Genomic DNA, 26,875 nt, shown 5'->3' with positions numbered 1-26,875 from the left:
ACAGTCTTTTGTGCCTAAGGAAAGTATTGGTCTGGATGCATTTCAATGCTCTCTAATAGGGGACACTGTCTTGGAGGCATAGATGTATGATTTGGGGTGACCCAAAGCTTATTTTGTGATGTTCACAACTTCATACCCAGTTCCTCCTTTTCTACATATGCTGGATATTATTGCCATGAGGATGCTGTATTTGACAGGGTTCTGCACCCAAAAGAAGCATTGTACTGGCTATGATTCAATGTGTTCTTGTAGTGCACTGTTCTGCAATCTTGGATTTCCAGATGTTGGACTACAACTCCAATCATCCTTGGCCATTGGCTAAGCTGGCTGGGGTTGATAGGCGTTGTAGTCTGACAATGTGTGGGACCCAAGGTTGAAGAACACTCTTGTAGTGGATACTCTCTCGGAGGTGCACATGAATGATCTAGGGTGGCCAAAAGCTTATTTTATGGTGTACACCCCAGTTCTTCTTGTCTACACATACTGACTATGATTGGCATGTATTTTCCTTGACAGTGTTTGCCCCCAAGGAAAGCACTGGGCAAGAAGCAATTCAATGCCATCTTGTAGATTACATGCTCCTGGATGTGTAGCTATATGAGGGGTGGTAGCTCAAAGCTTATTTTATTGTGTACACCCCATGTTCCTTATTCTTTTCTATTATTGCTGTTGGTGCCATGTTTGACATTGTCCTGCACTCAAAAGAAGCATTGAGGTGGATGCAATTCAGTGTCATCTTATAGAGAACACTCTCCTGGAAGTATGGAGATATGATTTGGGGTGGCCCAGAGCTTATGGAGGAGTGCACACCCCTAGTTCCTTATTTGTTATTATTATCTGTGGCTGTCACACATTTATGAATGTCACAAAAACAGAATAGTTTTGACTGGAGACAATTTTTGTGAATCTTGAAAGGGACAGTTCCCCAGTCATGATTATATGGGGGTATGGCAAAGCTTCTTTGGGGGTTAACAGACACGTAAACTTATTTTTAAGTTTTCTGACTGTGTTTTAAACTTTCCTGCATATAAGAAACTGGGATCTAGTAATCATCATAAAAGGGAAGGAGGTTTTTCCTAACAAGAGTGGTGGCTGGAAGATGGATTCCTAAGAAGGGCCACCTCCTTCCTCCAATAAGTGTCAAACTAGATGTTTGCTTAATACATAGTATGCAGCTACATATCTGGTTCCATGTGTGTATATGATTCTCATTGGTAAGCCAGCATGGGGAGAGTAGGGCTATCTCTTCACCACCCTTTGAACTGATTCTCTGCACGCATGCACTCACGCACACTCTGACCCAACTATGATGAATCTGAGGGTGGAAGAATTGGTGGACTCCTGTTTTGCATAAGGATCCTCCCCCAAAAGAATTATGGAAGGTTGCCACCAGTATGGCTGAACTACCTAACACATGCTACGCTGTTCAGCTGCTTTGAAAGCATCTAAACCCTACTGTCAAGAACTCATTCCGTCAGCCCAGCCTTAGAGAAAAATAAAGAAGAGGAGCTTTGGATTTACTCTCCCCTTAGCTCAGAGGGTGTCCAGACTTACAGTAACTTGTGATCTATGCTTAGAACACAAAGGGATAGCTTTACCAACTGTGCAGTCTTTGCACACGGGAAAAATGAATACAAAATTTATTTTTTAAAGAAATGCAAGATGCAGAGCTGCATGCTATGTGTTAAGCAAACATCTTGTTTGGCCTTAAGGTCATTGCCACACCGTAGGAATCCTGATCTGGATTTCGTACAGCAGAAGGGACTCATCCATGTATGGCCTCTCAGATATGCAGCATGACGTCAGGGGCAGGGGAAAATAAGATTCTTTCCCGAGCAGTAGTGTAGTGGCAAATTCAGAAGTGCAGGGTCCCTTCATGATAGTCACAATTATACATCCTCTCCCTGTTTTTGCTGCTGGGTTGAGAATGAGATCCTTGTTAATGTTTTCTCCCACAACAACCCTAAGAGCCAATCAGCATGAAAGGGGAGAGCGTTAGCTACTGAGAAGAGTCCTCTCAGTGACTGACTCACCTTCTTTCACTCTGATTGGCTCCAGTCAGTAGGAAAGGACAATGAAGCATGTTAGAAGACAATTCTCAGTGGCTAACATACTCCCTTCATGCCGATTGGCCCATAGGATGCTGGAGACAAAGGGACCCTGCTGGGACCCTGCTCCCCCCCAAAATAAGACCCTCTGAGACCCTGGATGACTATACCCCTTGGGTTTTTCATGCAGGCCCAGGACGTTATCCAACCCATAAATGGGGTGGCAGATTTTTTACCTTCAACTCCAACTGCATAAAAAAAAATTTCCCTCATATTTTAAGGACCTCCTGACTCCTTATGTTCCATCTCAGTCACTGAGATCTTCTGATGAGGAACTTTGGGTGGTTCTCCACATCCGAGGTTTGATTTACCTCCAACAGGGACCAAGGATTTAGTGTGGCAGGCCTTGCCCTGTGGAACTCCCTACCAATAGAGGTTTGGCAGGAACCATCTTTCTCTTCTGTTAGGCATCTCTTTTTAGACAGGCCTTTGTAATGTGCATTTCTTTCTAACCAATGCAGTATTTATTGATGCTTTTATTATTGCTTTTTAAATTTTATTGTGTCCTTGTAAGTTGTAAGCTGCCTTGATGTACTTCTATGAAAAGTGCAGCTTATAAATACTTTAGTCAATAAATATTTTTTGTGGTTTTGCAGGAATTTTTCTAATGCAGTGTGCTGTTCCTTGCAATTCTGTTCTGACATGCCCCTTAGCCAGTTCACAGGCATGGTGGATTAAACTCTTACACTCACCTCAGAGGGCATGACCTGTCTGACCTAAAGCCCTTGGAGCACCCAAAGGCACTTGCTGGGGAAGCAAGCTCTCTGATTGCTGGTGTAGCCAGTGGCCACTGCAGTCTCCATTAACCCTGAGTGAGGCCAGAGACTTGCTAGCAAATGTCTAATGGCATTTCTATATAGGAGTTCTCTCAGTGTGGCTGGTGAGGGTGCTGGGGTGAATATGATTGAGTAATCATATTTTTTATTCTACCCTTTTCCCCATGAGCTCACAGCATATACAGTTCTCTCCCGAAACCGATTTTATCCTCACAACAACTCTGTGAGGTAGGTTAGGCTGAGAGAAAGTGACTGGATTAAGCAGAGAGTTTCATGTCCGAGTGGGGATTTGAAGTTGTGTTTCCCCGGTCTAAATCCAGCACACTAACCCCTAAGCCACCCTGGCGTGCTGTGGCACCACTCAGAAAAGAGATGACCTGTTCAGTCTGTTTCTAGACCATGGGTTGCAGCCAACCTCCTGTGATAATCAGAGTGGACCCATTGAAATCAGTGAACACGGTTAATTTCACTTCATTGATTTCAAGGGGGGCTACTCTGAGTGTGACTTAATTGGATGCAACCCATTGTCTTTGGCTTTCTTCATCGCTCCCACCCCTGGCTCTGCTCCCTTGCTTCTGTTCTTTTGCTTCCTGGCTCTTATAAGGGAGGTTTTGGCATGTAGATAGGAGCTGGTTGGTACACAGCAGGACCTGGAACTGGTATCTCTTTGCTTCTTCCTTTTGCCTGCATCTTCCTTGGATATGTCGTGTTATGTCGGGATAAACATAGCAGCAAGCTGACGAGCATGGCACTAGTTGCCTGCCTCCTACCTTCCTAAATTCCCACATTAAAAAAATGCTTTTGAAATGGTGACAAGATTCCATCAGACTTCCACAATACTAGAACAGCAGGGCCCCTGCACTGGGCAAAGAAGGGTGCAAGTTCAGGCCCGAATGATGGTGGTGATATCTGCATTTGTTGCATCTGTTTGGCCACTGTTGGAAATCGCAGTCTAATCTATATAGGCTTTGGTTTGACTGGCAAAGCAAATCTCATGCTCAGTTCTCTTCTGTTATTCTCAGATCTCAGTGGCCCCAAACCCAACTACTGTGTCAATGGATATGTTCAGGTTAGGATCAGGTTTATGAGTGGCCTGGAGCTGGGGCAACAGAGCTGATGGAGTTTGTCCCCTGTTCTGATTCACCATTTACACATTATTTGTTGTGTGGCCATTTGCACATTATTTGTTATTCATTAATTCATTGTCTATTTATCTGCCTATCTGTCCCCACCCACCTTCAGTTCTTCCTCAGTAGAGTTCAAGGCAATGTACATAGGGTTTCTTGGCAGTCTCCCATCCAGATACTGACAAGATCCAGACCACCTTAGCTTCAACAAGTCTGCTACATCTTGGGCCTACTGGCCATGCCCAGGACATTATTGTTGGGTCTGACAATGGCCTTTGTAGTGAGGCCTGGAAACCTCTCTGCAGAATTGGACTACTGCCGGGATAGGCAACCTGATGTCCTTGGAATGTTGCTGCACTGTAGCTCCCATCGTCCCTGACCACTGGCCATGATGGTGGGGCTAATGCAGTCCAGTTAATATCTAGAAGGCCACAGATACCCCATTCCTGCTCTTAACATTATTTTCAATATGTTCCCAGGGTCAGAGACCCAGTTTGGAGAGCATTAAAAAAAAAGTAGGTGAGGTGAAACCAGCATTGAAAGGGGATACATCTGTGAGTTTCTTGTGCTGTGCAAAGGCTTCAAATACATACACGCTAAGTTAAGTGCATGGTTTGCTGGAGTTTGCAAAAATAACCCCACAACAATTGAACTGGTGGGCAAAGGGCTGTAGCTATGATTTTGTGAGGGATAAACATTTGTCCTGCTCCTCTTCCTCATCATGGTTTCCCTAGGATGTCAGAGGCTGTCACAAAAATGGAAATGGACTGCCATCAAGTTGATTCCGACTTATAGCGACCCTATGAATAGGTTTTTCATGCTAATTGGTATTCAGAGGTGGTTTCACCATTGCCTTCCTCTGAGGCTGTGAGGCAGTGACTGGCCCAAGGTCACCCAATGAGCCTCATGGCTGTGTGGGGATTCGAACCCTGGTCCCCCAGATCGTAGTCCAACACTCTAACCACTACACCACACTGGCTGTCACAAAACTCCCAAATAATTAACTTGTAAAGCTATTGCAGATTCTCACCAAAATGCCAAATTCACACTGTCGTTCCCCCTCCCCCAACTCCACCAGGCTTAGCAACAACCTGGGCACAACACACCTTTTGTTCCCAAGTGTCTATCTGAAACCATTGCACACTGCCAATTATAACCTGGCTTCTCCCTATGTCTCGCACATACACAGATGCAAAGACACCTGGGGCCCCCTCTGTATCCCATAGAGTTTATATTTGCAAATAAAATCATTAAATTACATTAGTCGCTCTGCACAGGCATTGGAGGCAGAGACAGGGCCTCTGGCCCAGGAGAAGAGGTCGAGTAGAGGAAAGTATAAGAGGAGTGTGTGTTTGTGTGTGTGTGTGAGAAAGTGACTTAGGCTGGCCTGCCTAAATGCCACAGGGTGGGCTTAGGCAGCACAGGATCAATTACATTCATCTTAGAGATTCTGCTCACAGGGTGAGGTTTCCTAGAGGTACAGTTTCTTTGCGGGGGGTGGGAAGAATGAGAGGAAGGTTGAGGTCCTCGGTTCTGGAACCACTCTGGAGTTCAGAGTGCAAGTGGTGCAAAGAGCCATTTTCTCCAGCAAAGGGCAAAAAACAAAACAACCCAGGCTAGATTCTAGAGCAGTGACCTAGAATTGCTGCACTCCAGAGCGTGGATGAGCTGAGGGGAGGTCATCAAACGGCAGGAGCCAATCCTGTCGACTACAGAAACCAGAATGGGTTCTCAAATGAGGAATGCAGAACCATCCAGTTGGGCTCTGTGGGATGATGTGGAAGATGGGTAATGGGAATTAAGGCCTCTTGGGCCAGGAACCAAGCTGCACCTTTAGAGCAGAGGCTCTGAGCCAGGCTTGGGGTCTTGAGGATGAGATGGGAAGTTAGGATGTGGGTAGAATTCTTCAAAGATGGAGGAGGCACACCTCTTGGCTCAGGAGCCAATCTGGGTCATTGCAGAGGTGCAGTTCTAGGCTGGAGATGGGGATCTTAGAATTGGGATTCTTGGGCTCTCTCAAAGAAAAATGGGGTGGGGTGGGTGAAAGGGAAAGAAATCTATTATACATCACGCCTGGGTGCTACAAGGCCAGGCGTGTGGGGCAATTATAAACTTGGAGATTCACACCAGAGGAAAGGATTAAATGAGGTGGAGGGGAGTGTACCAAACCCCTTCCCTGTAGCCCCTGTCCCCCACCCAACAATCACAAAAATCAAAACACAACCCAGTGTCAAATGCAGGCATTACCATCCCCCTCCCCTCCCCTCCATAATCATTCCCAGGGAATAGATCCCTGAATCACAAAGTCAACATTACACAGTTCATTTCAATACATTAAGGCAAGAGGATTCAACGCTGCAGTTCTCAATCCTTCTAGGACCAGTCTACCCTTGGACAACCCAGCCTCATGCTGGGCAAATTAAACTCTCTTATCCCTTCTTGGAGAACCCAGGAGTCCTGCCTCCCCCTCAACCCATTAGGCCCAAGGGTGTTTTTTTTTTAAGTACATGGGGATTTCCTAGATGGCTCCTAAATCTTTTTTAACCCTTACATATTAGATCCCACTCTCTACCCAAATAGGAGAACTGGATCTTTAGATAATAGTGATATCCCCTCCCCATTTTGACTTAGTAAATGCTCACTCCTTTCTGGAGAGCAGAGAAATTCTGCCCTCCTCCACAGCCTTCAGGAGTCCTGCCCCCTTGCTTTAATCCTTTAAATCATACATCCCTCTCCAAGCATGGGATTGGGCCAGGAATATCCCCCCCCAGCAGCTATAGTCCTAATTGCTCTACAAGGCAGGCCAGGAAAGAACAGTAGTGTAACTGAGGGAGGGAGCACAGAGCATGGACTCTTGCCAAAGGTGCCACTGTAAGATAGGCCTGGTGCACTGCCTGCCCTTTCCTTTGAGCAACCAGCAAAATAATTTCTCAGGTATCGAAGTCTCCTGTGTGCACAAGAACTATTCATGGGACCCCAATTTAATCATGCTCCCAAATTAGGCCATACACTCCCCACCCATACAATCTAGAACTGCCCCCTTTACAAGTCCCCCCCCGGTTACCTGTTGTGTTCACTGGTCCTCCTGCTCCACTCCCTAGCCATCATTTCCCTATGAGGCCACTTGTGCCTCGTTCTAAGCCCTATCCCTCTTTTGAAGAACCCAGACCTGGCCCCTTCCTCCTGCAACTGGAAATCCTTGAAGCTATCATTTCCCCCCTCCTAGAAGACCCCAAAGTCTTGGCTCATCCTCCCCATAACCCATCTCTTCCCCTCCCCACCAAATCAATCTAACAATTAGTTTTTTCCCCCTTTTCCCAAAACTGCAACAAAAATCCATGGTGCTGCCCAAGTGAGGAGTTGAGAACGGCAGCACAGACACGCACCCCCGCCCATAATTGAAGAGACCATGTGTCCTGCCTCCCCGCAACATTGTCATTTTGGAAGACATTCTAAAGTTTGTTTCGTTTCGCTCCCTCATTGGGGTTTGTGGACAGGAGGTGCCGGTGCGGCTAGTCCGACAAGACGAGACAAGAGCCCTTTTTGAAAGAAAAGATGGCTGCTCAACCAGCAGCACACATGCGCAGTGTTGGCAGATGTCATTATATCCACACAGTGGGGGGGGGAAGGGCATTTCACCACATAGCACTACAATGTGGCCTTGGTGACTCTTGAGGGTGTGGCAGGGCAGACAACAGCCACAAGTCTGGAGCTAGGGCAGGGCGAGGCCACACCATATGGAGTTGTGGCTCTGGAGGCACAGTGGGAATAGCTTCATGGCATATGTTGGGATGTGGCAATGAAAGAGAAGAGAGCGGGAAGAGGATGTGGCAAGAGGCATCCTGAGAGGGAGGCACACACAAAGCCATGTGGCCCAGAGCCACGGCACTGGAAGGGTTAACCCAGCCATGCAAATTGGGTGAAGATGTGTGACTCCACTCAAAAATATCCAGTAGCCCACTTGTCCAACATCAGCTGGCACAGGTTGTTGTGCAAGTACAAAAAGGCCTTGCACCAACTTACTCTTTCATCCTGGTGGCGAGCATCTTGCATCAAGATGGCTGCTGGCTCCTTCTCTGGTCCTTCTGTGACTTACTTGTTCCTACTGACTGCCTTTGCCTCTGTTCCTTCCAGCAATTTCTCCCATCTCCCTACAACTTGAGTGCCTGCATCTGCCTCTTCCAAAGGCTGCAGGCAGCCATGTTGAAACACCGCCTATGTGGACCTTCTTAGTCCTCTTCACATGCTAGGCTGGGGCCCTTAAGAGTGCTTGGTGAGAACATGGCTGCCACGACAGTAGCTCCTTCCTAGCAGCTATGATGACCACTTGCAATCTCAGCTGCATCTTTTGAAAAATGGCACTTTCCCCACCCCACATTTTCCCAACCACAAGGGCTAGAAATTAACCTTATTTTAATAAAAGCAAAAGCTGAAACTTAAGGTTCTGTGAATATCCTGGCTGCCCACATATTTATTTGCCTGGGGCCTACCACCAGTTCAGGGGTTTTTCCCCTCTTTTTTTGCATGCCTGGGTTAATCTTGTGGTCATGAAGGGAAAGGGTACATTGCTGGCCTTGATGGATGTCAGATGCACAAGGTTACCCTACATCATGGAGCATGGACACGTGTAATGAGAGCCACGCAGTACAGAAACGTGGCATGGCTCAGACAAAGCAGCGTGCTGTGCCACATGGTTAATGGCTGTGGGAAGGATTTAGCTGTACGGCACAGAACTACGGTTTCAGAGGAGGAAGAGTGGGGTGGTCAGGTGTGTGGCACAGTTGTGGCGGGGTGGCTAGCTGTAGATCTAAGAGTCACAGCACAGGTGAAGTGATACAATTGGGTCAGCCACAAGGCCTACAGTCACAATATGGATCCCTTGCACACTTCCCCACAGCTCATAATCCCTGACGTGGAGATTGAGGGGGGAGGAGTCAAGGAGTTCTCCCCCACCCCTGGACAGAGCATCACACTGAAGATCCCAGCAATGAGCAGCGGCAAGAGCCCCCTTCCCTGGCCTGTGTCCTGGCAAAAAGCAGTCCATGCACTGGGTCCTGGCGTCCAAATGGCTGCAATGGGAAAAGTTATGGAGCACCCCCTTGTATGCTGGGCTCTTTTGTTTCTTTGGCAGCTGAGCAGTGGGGGAAGAGGGGGCACTCCATCCACAGCAGATATAGTCAGTATCTGACCCCTCTCCCCTGGGAATCAAGGGGGATGGAGCGCATGATGCTGCTGGAGGAGAAAGCACAAGAGACCGCACCTACCCACAGCTTTTCTGTTGCTTTTTCTTCCCTTTCCAGCCCTCTCAATGTCTGCTACCTATTTGGAGCTGGAATGTTTGAATGCCACAGATATCCCTCTGGCAGAAAAAGTAAGAGACACCCCCCCCCCAACTACTATGGGGAAATGTTTGCATCTCCCCATTCTGGAAGTGCAGAAATGTGCAATACATGTGCCAAATGAACGTGGTGTGGAATTAGCTTCTGAAATGAGGACAAAATGAAGCAGCTTGTTGCTGAACATGCAAGAACAGCACAAACATATATGAGGGTACCAAGCCACTACTCATGAAGGAGCTGTTTTGTGGACTGTTACAGCCAGGGTTGTGTGTACTCTGTGGTGATGAGGGGGATATGTGAGAGTTGTTTCTGCATCACCAGGGTGACTTCTGGGTGTGATAAGAATCCACCCATCTGGTACGACCAATGAGATGTAGCTCTGCTTCAAAGTGAACTGCAACAGGTATCTCAGAGTGTTTGATCACTGATGGAGACTTTTCACTGCTTCTGGGCAGTCTACCAGGAAGCTTTTGCAAACTGGAAGAGATTTAGGTTCTTCTTAGAAGGCTGTTGATGCATCATAGATGATTAAAATAGGGACAGATGAGCTCATTCTTGCCCTGGAAGACTACATAGAAGTGAACCAACACCACACACCAGAGTACCCTTAGAAGTTTCTGGAGATGGTTGGTCTTGCAAGCACAGTATATGCCATTGTGTATTTGTAGCCAAGAGGTCACACCTGTGTTTAAACTTGGGGGGGAGATTCAATGCAGGTTCAGGCTATTCATCAGTTCTAGTTCACGCAAGCCTGACAAAAGTGGCCTGTAAGTAGACAACAGGGACACCACAGAATGGGGCAAGCAGAACAAATGGATCCAGTTGATCCAATGTTGGTTCTCCAACAGGGTTACTGAAACCCAGCCAAATAAGGAACTGTATGGCAAAATTTATTTTACAATGAAGACCCTATGTCAAAATAAATATTTGGCAAAGGCTGAAGCAAAGATGCCCCTTTATGCAGCTGTTCTGCCATTTGGTTCCATCTCACCCAATTCTTTGTAGCAAGCCTTGTGGGTGTCACTGTGCTAAATCTGTGGCAAAAGGGAGGCAAGAGCCACAGGCAATCTCAGATCACAAAGTCTCACAACTGGTCTCGGTTCATAGCAGTATTAGAATATGCTCGATGCTTCCTCCGGGCTGGCCCCATTCAGCTGAAATCACTTGGGACATATGGATCGTGCCAGTATTTCTCCTCCCTTCCCAATCCAGGTTGCTGATGCTAGGGTAATAACGCTGTGATGCGGCTGGCACCAACTGACTAGCTTTGGAACACTCTTGATCCATATCCTGGGAGACACTACTCTGCACGCTACTTCAGTAATAGATCGAGCTATTCTACTGGTAGGCTTGATTTGCTGAGGAGTGTGTGTCTGGTGAGTCAATCAGACAAGAGCACAACAAACTTCTTGCTCTACTGAAAAGTTCATGTGACTCACCCACAGCTGAGAGTAGTGGCAGGGCAGTAGTATAGGCCAATTATATGCTCAGGGTGAGAGTCAAGGCTAAGTCCACATGCTTTGCTCAAGGGCATCACTCAGTATTGGATGCTGAAATGAGGACAATCATGGGAATCTCAATGCCTTTTTTAAAAAGCAAGTTTCTAGCTCTTGTGGCTGTGAAAACATGCTTGAATGGGCAATGTCTAGTGAACTCTCTGATGATTTGGGAGTGGGGAGAGGAAGAAGAAAGAGGCTCTGGGAGATTTCTAATGAGTTCAGGGGATTGAGGTCTTCCCCTTCACTAGCTAACCACAGAATTCATTTTGCAAAGTAAGCATCTATGCAAATTTGGCTTCTTTGAACAGGCCTTTCTTTTTTAATAGAAGGCAGAGTACTTAACAACCCTGGTAATTGTGAAGATGTGCACAGTAAGCTGTTACACGGTTAGATGAATTGATGTGCAAACAACAGCTGCAAGGTAAGAAAAATCAGCAACATAGAGAATGAAATATATATAACACACACATACATATATATGCAGGTGTGAGATGCTCCACAGTGGGATGGCCGACGCCATCCTTTTGGAGCAGCGAAGATGATGAAGCAAGCTGTTACGCCAATGGGAGAATTGAAGTGTGAGTGCACGTGTACAGATTCACACACTCAAAAACCCCACACACTTATATAGAGCTTGGAAAGCAATGTTACATGAATATCCATACCAGCTGTCGGTTGAGTGGAATGGGCAAAGTGCTACATGGCAACGTAAAGGAAAAATAGTGCACACCCATGAGGGTGCCCAGGCAGGCTTTGGTGAGCTTCTCAAAGTATTATTCTGCCAGGGGGTGATCCCCACCCTATCCTACCCTACCCTCACCCGCAGGGTCTTTCCTCACAGCTTCCCCTGTGCCCGGCCCTGCAGCTGCAACCCTTCCACCTCCTTTTCCCCCCCTCCCCACTGGCGGAGGTCCATTGTACGTTCAGGTGAGAGGCTCCCCAGGGCAGGGCCATTTCCCCCATCACCTCTCCAGAAAGAACTTGAGGGCACGGGCGATGTTCATGCGGTGCCCAACTCGCGTCACACCCAGGTCAATGAAATCTTCCTTGGTGAGGGACGGCAGGTGAGAGCCATCGATTTCGTTGTCCAGGAACCGATCACGGTGCTCCCCCAGCTTCAGGTACTCCAGCCAGTCGGCCACATCGTACTTGGTCCAGAAGGGCAGCGGCTTGGAGCCAAATGGCTTGTCCGTAGCTGGCGGCAAGAAGTGGGTGGGCGACAAAGAGCGGCTGCCGGAGGGGAAGCTGGGGAAAGGGTGTTCACCCCCAGAAGTGGGTGAACCGCGGAGATCAAAGACGCTGGTGTATATGGGCACAGAAGGCAGGATGGGAAGGGAGGAAGGCCTGGGGGCAGGGCTAATCTTGTGCTCACTGGGCAGGGCGGCAGGGCTCGGGGCACGCCGCAGGGCCGGGCGGATGTCAAATTCCACACTTTTAGGGTGCTTGCCCTGGGGGGATTTAGGCCAATTATGGAAAAGGCTGCTTACGGGCTTGGAGGAGATCAGTGATGGTGATGTGTCATCTGAGAGCCTGCAGGGAAAGAGACAAGGAATGAGATGGTTAGCACCCCACAATGTTCTCTGCTGGAAGAGAATGGGGAAAAAAACATTTGCTGGAAATAGGCTTCCCAGTCCTGCATCACAGCCTACAACAGGGATGGGGAACCTGCGCCCCTCCAGAAGTTGTTGGATTTCCAACTCCCATCAGTCCCAGACAGCATGGTCAATAGTCAAGGATGATGGGACACAATAACATCTGTACAGCCAACCTCATCTGGAAGATCTAGTTTCCCCACCCCTGAACTATGAGGTCCTTTGCTGGCATATATCCCTGAATTCCTGCAGAAAACTACAGACAATGCTCAATCGCATGAATATTCTAGTCATGTACATGCAATGCTCAGGTGCAAGAATCCTTTTTAAAAACAAAAACAAACATCAAAGCAGATGTGGGAAGTTCTAATATGGGACCACACCATACCTTTATTATTCCACTATTAATCCACGTTAAAGAGTCATGGCTTTTCCTAAAGAATCCTAGGAAGTGTACACAGGAAGCTGCCTTATAATGAGTCAGACCATTGGTCCATCTAGCTCAGTACTGTCTACACTGACTGGCAGCGGCTCTCCGGGATTTCAGGCAGAGAGTCTCTCCCAGCCCTTCCTGGAGATGCTGAGGATTGACCCTTGGACCTTCTCCATGCAAAGCAGATGCTCTATCACTGAGCTATGGCCCTTCCCAGAGTTCTCTGGGAAGAGGAACTGAGTATTAAATCACTCTGCAATTGTAGCTCTGAGGGGAATAAAGATCTCCTAACAACTCTCAGCACCCTTCACAAACTACACTTTCCAGGATTCTATGGGGGAAGCCATGACTGTTTAAAGTGGAAAAATAACAGAAAAAAATGTATGGCATGAATGTGTCCTGGACTGAAAGCTCGGGGTGTGTGTGTGCTCATCTCTTGCCCTGTGCGTTTTTTCTTTAAAAAATTACATCCGCCATAATGCTTTTTGGCCTGTGGGTGAGAAAGTTCACTGAGGCTGATTTTAATAAGAAAACCAGCCTGCAGGGAAAACAAGCTCCACCAACTGTCCATGACACTGCAGGTTTCCTCTGCTACTTTAGATCCCCCACTCAAAATAAATACATGGGGGAAAATATTCATGTGACTGAGCATATGTCACTTGGCGCTCAGAAGCCCTCCCCAAACTCTTCCTCACGAGACAGCAAACTCCTCATAAGATTGGTTTTTTGTAGTAAAGACAGTCTATATGTTACCAGATCTAGGAAAGAGGCAGCTTCCATGTGGCAGCTCTCCAGACCTAGATGGCTTCCTCATGGATCCTCTTGCCAGTGTTAGAGGTTGCTGGCAGTTGGTGTAGAGATGGGAAGATCCACAGGACAAGCTGTGCTAGATTTGGAACACTGCCCCAAAGAAAATGCAATAATGTGCCAACAGCCATTAGAATGTCAACTCCATGGTCTTTCGTGACACTGACAGATGCCTCCTCTATGGAACAGGAATGGACTGACATAAGGCACATTTTTTCCTAACACTCACACATTCCTTAGAAAAGAGTAGCTTGCTTACAAGTCTGCTGTTGCTTCCCCCCATTCATCTGGTTGGCATAACAATAGGCTATGATGGTTGTACATAGGGAAAATCCACAACCCAACAGGAACACATGGTGAAAAAACAAATCTAAGGCTTCAGCAAGCATAACAACGAACCTGGAGGGGTTCTGGGGGGGAAGAAGGTTTTTTCCAAAATATAATTTTACTATTTATTGAACTCATATCCCACCCTTCCTCCCAAAGGAGCCCAGGGTAGCAAAATGTTTGCTCGGGATGCCTTGACGATCAGAGACACATGTGCAGTATACCTGCTGAGACTAGAAATGTCTGTTTTAACTCCATTCCAAAGCCAGGAGGCCTTGGCCTACTCCAGGGGTGGGGAGTTTGTGGCCCTCCAGGTGATGTTAGATTCCAACTCCCATAAGCCTAACCCAGCATTTGTCAAGAGTTAGGGATTATGGTTGTAGTCTAGCAACATCTGTAGGGCCTGCAAGTTCTCTACCCCGACTTACTCCTACCATGCCCCCAACCTGAGAATATGAATCTTCATCATAACCTGGCCTTCACTGACCTGACTCACATGAGGGAGCAACTCAGGGCGTCAGGTTTTTCCTTTGAAAAAAATCAGACTACAAAAACAGAGTTCTCTGGCCCCAAAAGTTCACTTTTGCCCCACCTCCATTCCAGAGCACTTTCTAATCTACCACACTCCATTCCACCTTCCCAACATGCCCGGAAGTTGTGGCTCCTTGTAATATAACCCAGCAGAACAGCCTCCGACTACCTGCTGCTCTTCACATATTTTGGATTGGTCTTGGTCACTAGCTATGCTGGCTGAGCCAGATGGTAATTGCAGTCCAAAACATCTGGAGAGCACCAGTTGAGGAAGGCTGTTCCACGCTATCTCCCTGTCTGTCCCATAGCTTCTCCCCCTACTCCTCGCCCATCCCCCCAAACCAAGACCTCTCCTCTTAAGCAAGAAGCCTCGGTCCTCCCGCAAGAGACGTGGGAGTCCTAACGCTGAGCTGATCTCCCCTCCCAATTCAAAGACAAGCGGCTTTGATCGTGTGGGTGCTGGGCCTACGGTTCCGACCTTCTCTTTGCCAAGCCCATGGCCTTGGAGGAACTGTAGTGAATTCTCCCAGCACAGATATGTGACTGCAGATGAATGACGGAATGGAGCAAATAAAACTCAGCAATGTGACTGTGTTGAATGGAGGGGGGTGGAGATGGGGGGCTGTGAACCCACAGTGCCTATGGCTCTCCGCACGCGTGTGTATTCACAGGCACAACTGCCCATGCGAGTGCCAGCAACACAAGGGTGGACCTGGCCACAGGGAGGCAGCCTCGGTGGGGAAGGAGATGATCCAGGCATGGGAGTTTCCATGACAGCAGGTGTGTGTATGTGTGTAGGCCAGAGGTGGGTGAACCTATGGCCTTCCAGATGTTGTTGGACTCCCGCTTCCATCAGCCCCAGCCAGCAAGGCTAGCGGGGAGGGATGATGGAAGTTTGTATGGAGGGCCACAGGTTCCTCACCCCTGGGGTAGGCCCAATAAATAGCAGTTAGTGGTAGAGGAGGGGGCAACTAGATCCCAGAAGCCCCAAGTCTGAAGTACCACATTTCCTTTTCCCCTAGAAAGCCTAGGAATCAGTACTCTTCCTTTGGAAGCACTAGCATAAGTGGTCTTCTTTGAACAGTGTTTCAGAGAACCTGAAGGTTTCTCAGAAGCTTATCAGGGATTCCTCAATGGAAATATCAATCACAGCGGGCAAGCTTCTCTTACCGATAGCATGTCAATCTTTGCACGCAACACACAATTATAGCAAAGTCCTGGGGGCAGTTAGGGTACACTCTTAAGTAATCTGACACAAGTGTGTGTAATTTTATTTGGAAAGGGGGACTGGCGGGGAGTTTTCCTCTCATGTCATTTCCCCAACCAAAAGCCCTTCCTGTCTGAAGCTATTAGCCTTGCTGGGGGTGGGGGATGGATGACATGTTCAGTAAAGACGTGTCTTCTCACTTCAGTAGAGCTAGTAGCAGCTTTGGGGGAAGAACAGGATTCTGCTACAGAAAAGAGAAAGGGTTGCCCTCTACTCCATCCTACCAGTTCTGTTGCCCCAAACTTTTTTTAACAATTGAAGAGCCAATCCCAGATCTGCTGGGTCAGAGGGAATTTTGCCCTCGTCTTGTGAGAGGCAATGGCAGAGGCCAACACCTTTACCTTTCAAGAGCCCTAGGTAAACAGAGTGCATCCTAGCATGCATTCCGCAAGGCTCTGCAATGAAAGTACCGTATGGCAAATACAAAGGGGTTTTTCAGCAGACCCATCGGTTGGAAAGGCTTCCCTCGCAACAAGAAATGTGAAAAACATTACAGTCAGAAGCATCTTTTTGTCAGAGGAGGCAGGAATGTAGGAAGCTGCCTTATACCGAGTCAGACCATTGGTCCATCTAGCTCAGTATTGCCTACAGTGGTTGGCAGCGGCTCTCCAAAGTTTCAGGCAGGCAAGTCTTTGCGTTGTATCTGGAGCTGCTGGGGAGTTAACCTGGGACCTCCTGCATGCAAAGCAGATGCTCTGCCACTGAGCTACAGCATTCCCCAAGTGGGAAATCTTACACCTCTACACATGCACACTTTTGGTCTCAAGCCTGCACCACATCAAGGCTAGTGCAGCCCCACCAGCCATGTATGGCAGCCTATCAAGGCCTCCACAAATCTGCCAGTTTTTCCTGCCTGCAGTGCAAATAACCAGAAGGGACTGTGATCAAGGAAGTACCAGCACGGTGGATCAACAAGTTGTGCAGGCCTGGGCTAGCCATAAGGGCAATTTGTTGATCACTGTCTTGATCTACGCTAGCAATAAGACCAAAAGGCTCCTCCAGTTAGAAAAAAGCAAAGGTGAGGGGTCTGGAAAGGGATGTCGAGTGCACATCACAAGACCTTTTGATATCAGGAGGAATTGCCTTGAAAGTGAGAACCCCAAAAGTGGGCCGACAAAAGAAAGGCTTCCATGCTTGGTCTTGCACACCATGCTCATATAAGTGAGGGTCAACCCTCCATAGGGAAAGATCTGGGAAGCTGGCTAGGGGGCTCCCTCAGTTCTTCCACCAATTGTGACTGGGCCATATTATGGGAATCAAGTGCATGTTTTAAAAGGCACATACACACATGCAGCAGGGCATCGCAAGTCCCTCGGTGCACGTGCTCATGTTAGTGCATGTGACTTCTAAATTATCTAGGAATTTCCCTGCTTCTTCAGGAGCAAACTCTATCTCCTTTGCTTGACATTAGCAAAAGTTTTGCTTATTATTGACCCAAATATGTTTTTGCCTGAACATATCTGACTACAGACACAGCACAAGAGACAAAGTGTACTTTGTGGGTGCTAGATGCACACACGTGCAGACAGACCCTATATACCCATATATGCTTTTGTAGTTACGCTAGTTTGGATGCAAGTGCACAGCTGTCCACATAAAGGCCAACACGTATGCCTAGAGGAGTTGATTCTGTGTTCTGCGTGCACGCAAAAGCAACTGGAATGGTCAGTGTGCACACACACAGCTGTAAGCCAGAGCTACAGTAAGCAGATGCACAAGGAGGAGGCACTGCGTGTACCCATCTGAGCGTGAAGGGTGATGTGCTCTGCACACAGAACACCCTTGCCCTGTGCCTGCCAGGACACCAAACGATGTAATGGTGGTAAAAAAAGTAAAAAATCATAAAAAAGCAAGCATTGACGGGAGAATGAGAAAAGGAGACAAACCCAACTGAAACACGAGATGCGGCATGCACGGGGCTGGCTTCCTGCTTCTCCTCCTCCTGCTGCTGCAGTCGCCTAGTACCTTTGCCTCTGCAGTGAGCTGGGCCTCTCTGAACCGAAGGAAGCCACTGCATCAGGCGGACGTGACCATGATACCCCGCCCATCTGCTGCAGCTTGGTGCTCAGCTCACTGATGATGCTGGCCTTCATGGTGGACATGGGGGAGGCCTTGGGTTCCTCCCAGGGCAGCGTCGTGGACTTCCGCTGCAGCTCTTTGCCTGGCTCGGTGGGCACTGCCTGCTGGTGGTAGGGTGGGGCGGGCGTGAGGGCAAACATGTTCTCAGTACATGCCGAAACTGAGATGGTAGAGCTGGTGGGGGTAGCCACCGGCAAGCGACCCGGGAATGGCCGTGAGCGTAGCTTGGTCTGTAGTGGGCTCTTGTCTGTGCTGCCGCCGCCACCACCACCACTACCACCACCTCCGCCGCTGCTGCCACTTCCCCCAAAAGCCTGTCCATCCAAATAGGTGATGTAGGTATCCAAGAGTTCTGTGCCTTCCCCAGACATACTGGACAGTGTGGAGACACTACTGATGGTCTCCAAATGGTGGTCGCTGCTGCTGCGACTGTCCACCTCCTCGATCCCTGAGTCCGTCACGGCTTCAGGAGCCTCCGCTGCAGGGATGGCGATAGATGATACGACAGACGAGAAGTTGACATGAGGGGCCTCCTTGGTTTCTGCCGCTCCGGCTTGTGTCAGGGTGGCCACCTCACTGTCGTAGGACGTCAAGCTCGATGCTGTGGAGTCTAAAGTGGCAGGAACAGGGGCAGCGGCTGGAGGGGTCATTACTAAGGGAAGCTCATTAGATGCTTTGGGAGGAGACTCGGGCTTATCAAAGCTATTGGAGAACTCAAGGGGCGGCGGGAGCGGCTCTGTGAATACAAATTCATCATCAACATCAATGGAAGGGGCAGGAGGGGGCAAAACCAACAATGGGAGCCCGTTTTCTTCAGCCACGCGCTCTACTGGTGAGACAGTCACCTCGACTTTCTCACCCTCTTGACTCCCTTCCTCCTCCTCCGTTGGGCGGCAGTTCTCCACAAAACGCACATGCAGTTCCAGCTTCTCCCCTTCCTCAGGCCTCTTTTCCCAAGGTGCCCCCCCTTTGGCCGAAGCTGGAGGCTGGTGCTCAGGCGAGTGATGCCGGGGGCTCTCTGGCTCTTTCCGTGGTGATGCAGGCCGCTGCTGCTGGTGCTGGTGGTGCTGCTGCTCTGTTGCTCCCCAGAGGCGCAGGATGGAGCTACCAGGAGACTCGGGAGTTTTAGGAGCCTCTCCAAACCGGGGCGAAGATGGGCGCGAGTGCCTGTCTTCTCGGCTCTCCTGCTGGGACTGGGATTCTTTTAAGGCCCGCTCACGAGCCACTAATGCCAGCCCCAAGGGGGATCCAGGGTCTAAAATCTTGCCGGTCAGTGGGTGAATGAGAGGAGCTGAATGAGGCTGGAGTTGGGGTAGGAAACTGGAGCACACAGATGTGAAGGCGCTGGTGGTGCTGGCTCCATATGTTTTAGAGGCGCGAGACTGGAGGTAAGCAGGACTGCTTCCGCCACCACTGCTACTGCCAAAGCCAGGAGCCATGTTGAGCTGGATGTATGGCTCACTGGAGAACATGCCTTCGTCAATGGATTTGGAGTGGCGGAGACGGGGCACAGGGGTCTGCTGGGATTCATCGTCCGGTTGCTCAGTGGAAAGGAAGAGAGCAGACTTGCGGCGAGCTTCACTGTACCACTCGCGGTCCCGCCGGGCAGCCCCAACCAAGGCCGCCCCAAACTGACTGGTGAAGTCCATACTGTTGTGAAGCTGAAGCAATGGCACAGGCACCACTGGTTCCGGCTGGCTCTCTGCCTCCATGCTGCTTCCCTGGCTGCTGCGCCCGCTGCTGCTGGTTGAGGGAGCTTTGATGATGATGGTGGGGATGGGGATGGAGCTCTTCTCCGGTGGAGTGGACAGCGGGGGCTGCGAAGTCTGCATCTGGGAAGAAGTGGCACCTTGCTGCTGGCGCTGTTCATCCTCCACTTTGGTCTGCTTGACCAGCGGCCCCTTCCGGCGCATGGGCTTGGTGGGGACGTACATGGCGGTGTTGGTAGCCCGTGGAGGCAGGTTGTAGTACCGCAGGTCCGGGGTGTGACCCCGCCAGCCACGTGCGGTGGACCCCTCTGCCCCCTGCTCAGACTCTTGACGGTAAAGGGACATCTTGTCACGGCCGCGGGAGGGTGGCTCATATGCCGGTTCCTGATGCAGGGAAGCTGAATACAGCTTGGCCTCGGTGCTGGGATTGAAGGTTGAACGGGCTAAGGGCGTAACACGCCCAGATGCTGAGGGTGAGGTGCTGCTGTACGGGGGGTCAGGGGGGGAAGTGGTCGGAGGTGGGGGGATGTCATCAGAACCAGGAACTGAAAGGCTGCGGCTGAACTTCATGGCAGGGGGAGTGAGGTAGGGCTTCTCATCCTCAGCAGCACCTGTGAAGGGAAGTAATGCTACCATCACTGAATGATCCTCCCATCCCTCCAGTGTCTAACCCCAGGGCCACAGGTATCCCTATCCTACTGTAATTAAAGAGAACAATCTCCCCCTCCTGGCTTTTCTCTTTCACATTTATTTCTTCCCATTGATGGTTATTGTCCGTAAAAACAATATAGACTTTTTCTCAGTGAGTGATCATGGGATGAGTCCTACAAATAGCCAGACTGTTATGGGGTAACAGTACAGTTCCATAGATGAATGTGACCATACCACCACCCTACACCTCACAAGACAATCTAGGGGGCCTGGCTGTCCCTCTCTCTCTACAATCCCAACTCTCCTTCGGTCCCAACTACACAGCCTGTTTCACCCCCTCCAGATCCCTTCTCACCAATAGACTTCTGGCGTAGCATCATGCCTGGGGGATGACTGGCTGGTAGGTATGATGGGCGCTCATAACTGGCCTGGCTAAGACGGTGCTGTTCAAAACCAGGCTGAAAGAGAGAGAGAGACAGAGAGAACATAAGGACATAAGAAGAGCCTGCTGGATCAGGCCAGTGGCCCATCTAGTCCAGCATCCTGTTCTCACAGTGGCCAACCAGGTGCCTGGGGGAAGCCCGCAAGCAGGACCCGAGTGCAAGAACACTCTCCCCTCCTGAGGCTTCCGGCAACTGGTTTTCAGAAGCATGCTGCCTCTGACTAGGGTGGCACAGCACAGCCATCATGGCTAGTAGCCATTGATAGCCCTGTCCTCCATGAATTTGTCTAATCTTCTTTTAAAGCCATCCAAGCTGGTGGCCATTACTGCATCTTGTGGGAGCAAATTCCATAGTTTAACTATGCACTGAGTAAAGAAGTACTTCCTTTTGTCTGTCCTGAATCTTCCAACATTCAGCTTCTTTGAATGTCCACGAGTTCTAGTATTATGAGAGAGGGAGAAGAACTTTTCTCTATCCACTTTCTCAATGCCATGCATAATTTTATACACTTCTATCATGTCTCCTCTGACCCGCCTTTTCTCTAAACTAAAAAGCCCCAAATGCTGCAACCTTTCCTCGTAAGGGAGTCGCTCCATCCCCTTGATCATTCTGGTTGCCCTCTTCTGAACCTTTTCCAACTCTATAATATCCTTTCTGAGATGAGGCGACCAGAACTGTACACAGTATTCCAAATGCGGCCGCACCATAGATTTATACAACGGCATTATGATATCGGCTGTTTTATTTTCAATACCTTTCCTAATTATTGCCAGCATGGAATTTGCCTTTTTCACAGCTACCGCACACTGGGTCGACATTTTCATCGTGCTGTCCACCACAACCCCGAGGTCTCTCTCCTGGTCGGTCACCGCCAGTTCAGACCCCATGAGCGTATATGTGAAATTAAGATTTTTTGCTCCAATATGCATAATTTTACACTTGTTTATATTGAATTGCATTTGCCATTTTTCCGCCCATTCACTCAGTTTGGAGAGATCTTTTTGGAGCTCTTCGCAATCCCTTTTTGTTTTAACAACCCTGAACAATTTAGTGTCGTCAGCAAACTTGGCCACTTCACTGCTCACTCCTAATTCTAGGTCATTAATGAACAAGTTGAAAAGTACAGGTCCCAATACCGATCCTTGAGGGACTCCACTTTCTACAGCCCTCCATTGGGAGAACTGTCCGTTTATTCCTACTCTCTGCTTTCTGCTTCTTAACCAATTCCTTATCCACAAGAGGACCTCTCCTCTTATTCCATGACTGCTAAGCTTCCTCAGAAGCCTTTGATGAGGTACCTTGTCAAACGCTTTTTGAAAGTCTAAGTACACTATGTCCACTGGATCACCTCTATCTATATGCTTGTTGACACTCTCAAAGAATTCTAATAGGTTACTGAGACAGGACTTTCCCTTGCAGAAGCCATGCTGGCTCTGCTTCAGCAAGGCTTGTTCTTCTATGTGCTTAGTTAATCTAGCTTTAATAATACTTTCTACCAGTTTTCCAGGGACAGAAGTTAAGCTAACTGGCCTGTAATTTCCGGGATCCCCTCTGGATCCCTTTTTGAAGATTGGCGCTACATTTGCCACTTTCCAGTCCTCAGGCACGGAGGAGGACCCGAGGGACAAGTTACATATTTTAGTTAGCAGATCAGCAATTTCACCTTTGAGAACTCTCGGGTGGATGCCATCCGGGCCCGGTGATTTGTCAGTTTTTATATTGTCCATTAAGCTTAGAACTTCCTCTCTCGTTACCACTATTTGTCTTAGTTCCTCAGAATCCCTTCCTGCAAATGTTAGTTCAGGTTCAGGGATCTGCCCTATATCTTCCACTGTGAAGACAGATGCAAAGAATTCATTTAGCTTCTCTGCAATCTCCTTATCGTTCTTTAGGACACCTTTGACTCCCTTATCATCCAAGGGTCCAATTGTCTCCCTAGATGGTCTCCTGCTTTGAATGTATTTATAGAATTTTTTGTTGTTGGTTTTTATGTTCTTAGCAATGTGCTCCTCAAATTCTTTTTTAGCATCCCTTATTGTCTTCTTGCATTTCTTTTGCCAGAGTTTGTGTTCTTTTTTATTTTCTTCATTTGGACAAGACTTCCATTTTCTGAAGGAAGACTTTTTGCCTCTAAGAGCTTCCTTGACTTTGCTCGTTAACCATGCTGGCATCTTCTTGGCCCTGGCGGTACCTTTTCTGATCTGCGGTATGCACTCCAGTTGATATCCAGTTGGGAGAGAGGAGAAGAAAAAGAAAAAGAAACCAGAGAACCCATAAGCAATGCTGCAAGAGCAGATGAAAGGACCAAAGGAGTGTGTGCAGACATAACAACAACAATAAATAATTCCTCCCTCTAACAGTGAACTCAAATGAAGAGTCCGACAGAAATGACACCAAGATGGGGTGATTAAAAAATACGAGGGACGCTTGGGGGTACAAATGACCCTCAAAACAACTTCGTGAAGATGATCAGTAGCCATGGGATATTGAGTGTCAGTTAATTATACAGCCACGAGAGTGGCTGTATACTATAGCCAGCGTGGATTTTTCACATTCTGCAATGTTAAATTGAAAATACCCCCATGCCATTCTGATGCTTCCCATAAGCTCATTTCAAAACAAAACGTTACAAAACCTATACTCCTGAACTCAGAAACGCTTGCTTAACAACACTCTCAATTTTCATGGCGATACACAAAACAGTCAGATAGAATAGAGAATTCAAAATGTAAAAGGAGAGACAGAAAGAAAAAAGATCCTTATTGGACTTTTTTCTGTCAGAATTCTCATAATTTGTTGAAATTAAATTAAAAATCAGCCATGTCCATAGAGTACCTGTAATCCTATTACTAACCTTGCCCGGTCTGACCTTCATCTTCTGCAGTTTAAAAGTTAAAAAAATGCCTGGCTGATTTTTAATTAATTTAAGAAATTTAGTACTGGAGTCAACGATAAGCCCGGGCATGCTCAGGAAGAACCAACTGTCAGTGTTCTAAAAGCCAGACTCACAGCTACTTGGCTTGGCTTATCAGGGGGCCACACCCACACCAGACTTTGATTTCACTTTAGACAGTCCTGGCTTCCCACAAAGTATCCTGGAAAGTATAGTTTGGGAAGGGTGCTGACAGGAGACTCCTATTCCCCTGACAGAGCTCCTGTGGCCAGAGTAGTTTAACAGTCAGACGCTCTGATTGAAGCTCTGTGAGGGGAACAGGACATCTCCTAGCAACTCTCAGCTCCCTTTACTAACTACACTTCCCAGGATTCTTTGGGAGAAGCCACGACTGTCTAAAATGAAATAAAGATCTGGTGTGGATGTGGCCAGGGACAGCTTTGGTTTAAGTTTGGGTGGGAGACTATGTGATGTTCCTCTATTAGTGTATATATGGTAAGTGCTGTTTGTATAGGAGATACATGGTAAGTGGAATGAAAGAGGAGGGGGGAGTGAATGGGCAGTAGAATGCTGGATGATTGGCTGAATGTTTAAAATGGCTGACAGTATAAATGGAAGGATGTCAGGTAAATCTGGGTGGATGTGAGGTGGAAGGTGGATGTGAGGTGGAAGGTGGATGTGAGGTGGAAGGTGGATGTTAGTGGGTTGTTTTGGTGGGTTTAAGAGAGGAGATTGTGTGGAGAGTTGGTGGATGTGAGGTGGAAGGTGGATGTGAGGTGGAGTGTGGACGTTGGTGGACTTGAGAGGGTTGTTTTGGTGGGTTTTGAGAGGAGATTGTGTGGAGAGTTGGTGGATGTGAGGAGAGGGTGGAGTTCGGATTAATACTAAGACAAGTACCTCAGGAATAGATGAAACCATATGCTTAAGTGCCTTTATAAAGAAATCTTGTTATCTTTGTTATATTTAATAAAAACTATATTTGGTTTACCGAAGGCCTGATCCTTGGCTGAGGTTTCACAGACCAGAAGGGAGGGTAAGGTAATGACCAAGGCTGAAGGGAAACTGTAACAATTGGTGGCAGCGGTGAAGGGAAATATAACACCACAAGTATTCAGAGCAAACCAGGATTATCTGCATTGATACAAAGGGAGTGGGACAGCTTAAGCACTCAGTCACAGAGGTAACCTGATAGAGAGACTCAGGCAGAGTCTCTGGGAATACTGGTTATAGGACGTGACTGGTGGTGCTGCCTAGCAGGGGGATCTGTTGAGATCTGTGCTAGAGCGGGGAGAGAAACCATAAAAAAGGACAGTCCGGACTGGTGGAGTCCCTGGTGGTGCCTAGTGACAAGCAGTAGCCAAGAGCAGGTTGGAACCTGACAGGGAGAGCCAGGGAAGGGCGTCACAAGTGGTGGCAAAGGTGGGATACGAACAACAGAGAATCCAGATACGAATACTAGAGAATCCCTAACAGTGGTGTGGCAAACAGAAATAGCAAAACAAGATTACTTGTGAGAGTGACTGGCAAAGAGTGTGTGGCAAAGAGTGAGTGACCATGGCTGAATATATAAAAATGAAAAGAGAGGAGCTGGTGGAGAAGTGCATAACATTCAATTTACCTCACGAGGGTAAAGGGGTAGATGAATTGAGGGTAGCACTTATAGGATTTGCAACTGCCCAGCAAAAACAACCTGTCAGGGAAGAGACCCCAGAAGGATACTCAAGCAATCCCACTTATATAGAGTACTTGAGAGAGAAGTTAAGATGGGAGCATGAGTTGGAAACTGAGAGACTGAGGATGGAAGGTGCAGAGAAGGAAAAACAGAGGGAGTTGGAAACTGAGAGATTGAGGATGGAAGGTGCAGAGAAGGAAAAACAGAGGGAGTTGGAATTTGAGAGAATGAGAGTGGATGCCGAATTACAGGTGGAAAAGTTAAAGTTTGAAAGGGAGAGGTTTCATTCTGATGAAACAAGAAAGGACAGAAATGAAACTGAAATAAAAGTTACACCAAAAGACTTTGCAGTGTTTGAGCCTGGACAAGATCCACAGATTTACCTCAGCACTTTTGAAAAAGCAGCTCAATTGTGGGGGCTACCAGAGGATAAATATATGCAATATTTATCAAACCTGATTAAAGGGGAATTGGCAGAGGTATACCAATATTTCCCTTCAGACAGGCCCGTCACCTATGCTGAGTTTAAAGAGGCAGTATACAAAAGATTCAGACTGGGACCTGACTATTTTAGAAAGTTATTCCGAAACTGTCAGATCCAAGCAGGGAGGTCTTTTGTTGAACTGGGAGCTAAGTTGATGGATATATTTGGAAAGTGGATGAGTAGTGCCAAAGCTCAGTCAGTGGAAGAGGTGAAAAGCCTCATGATACTAGATCAATTATTCCATCAGTTACCACCAGAAATAAGGCTTCTTGTCAAAGACCGTTCCCCTACATCGGTGCAGGAGGCCGCAGAGTTGGCAGATCACTTTGCCTTCAATAGAACTGGCTGGGTGGGGAAAACATCAAGAGAGTTTAAACCCAGACCATATAATGGTGGCAGAAAGGATGTGGTGCCACAGCGAGTGAGTCCTCCAGTAAAATCTGAAGGGCACAGGACACCCCAGAGTGGATCTGTGTACCCTAAAACAGAGGAGAAATTATGCTACAAATGTGGTAGACCGGGGCACCTACGTTTTCAATGTGGGGTTGCCAATCCCATTAGTAATCCTGCTCAGGCAAGGGCAGTAAAAATAGAACCAAAAAAATTAACCACAAAAAAGGTTCAGTTCTGCCAGATAAACTGGACAGAAGTAACAGACCTTGATTCAAGTCTGAGAGAGGAAGTGAGTGTACAAGGGGCAAATTATTGGGCATTGCTTGACACTGGTGCCGCTCAGACGTTACTGAGGCCAGATTTAATAAAATCTGAGGAAATATTACCTCAGGAAACAGTGAATATCCAAGGAGTGAGGGGTCAACCAGAAAGCTTGCCTGTGGCCCTGGTGAAAATGGCGTGGAGAGGCCGAGAGGGCAGATATAAAGTAGGCATTAATGCCCAACAACAAGAACCAGTGATACTGGGAAGAGATGTTATGGGGGCACAAGGGAAAATATATGTGGTGACCAGACAGCAACTTGGCAGAGAAACAGAAGCCATGTTAAGGGGGGCTGAAGGAAACAGGGTGGAATCTGTTTGCGAGCCTCAGGTCCCCATAGCAACCCTTGGCAGGCCTGCTGAAGGAGACAAACTGTATCAAGTGGTCTCTGGGGAAGAGACAGAGCATTTCAGAGAACAACTG

At 48.0% G+C, this 26,875-nt stretch overlaps 1 protein-coding gene across 5 annotated transcripts in view; it reads right to left on the bottom strand.

Moving 5' to 3' along the window:
- Positions 1-9,280: 9,280 nt before the first annotated feature.
- SHANK1 (SH3 and multiple ankyrin repeat domains 1) overlaps positions 9,281-26,875 on the bottom strand; it is a 121,261-nt gene continuing 103,666 nt past the window's right edge. For 2 of the 5 annotated variants that reach the window (XM_061588748.1, XM_061588747.1), the window contains exons 21-23: positions 20,601-20,703; positions 17,772-20,205; positions 9,281-12,379 (exon numbers count right to left, since the gene is read on the bottom strand). In XM_061588748.1, the coding sequence (XP_061444732.1) occupies positions 11,812-12,379; positions 17,772-20,205; positions 20,601-20,703 (3,105 nt within the window). In that variant the 3' untranslated portion in view covers positions 9,281-11,811. Of the gene's footprint in view, positions 12,380-13,627; positions 13,775-17,692; positions 20,206-20,600; positions 20,704-26,875 lie in introns of all 5 variants that reach the window. The other 3 variants (XR_009758348.1, XR_009758347.1, XR_009758345.1) reach the window with 3 other exon arrangements.

The sequence above is a fragment of the Rhineura floridana genome, chromosome 11 (genome assembly GCF_030035675.1).
Source record: "Rhineura floridana isolate rRhiFlo1 chromosome 11, rRhiFlo1.hap2, whole genome shotgun sequence".
NCBI classification, from domain to species: domain Eukaryota; kingdom Metazoa; phylum Chordata; class Lepidosauria; order Squamata; family Rhineuridae; genus Rhineura; species Rhineura floridana.
This window is presented reverse-complemented; position numbering and strand designations above follow the sequence as displayed.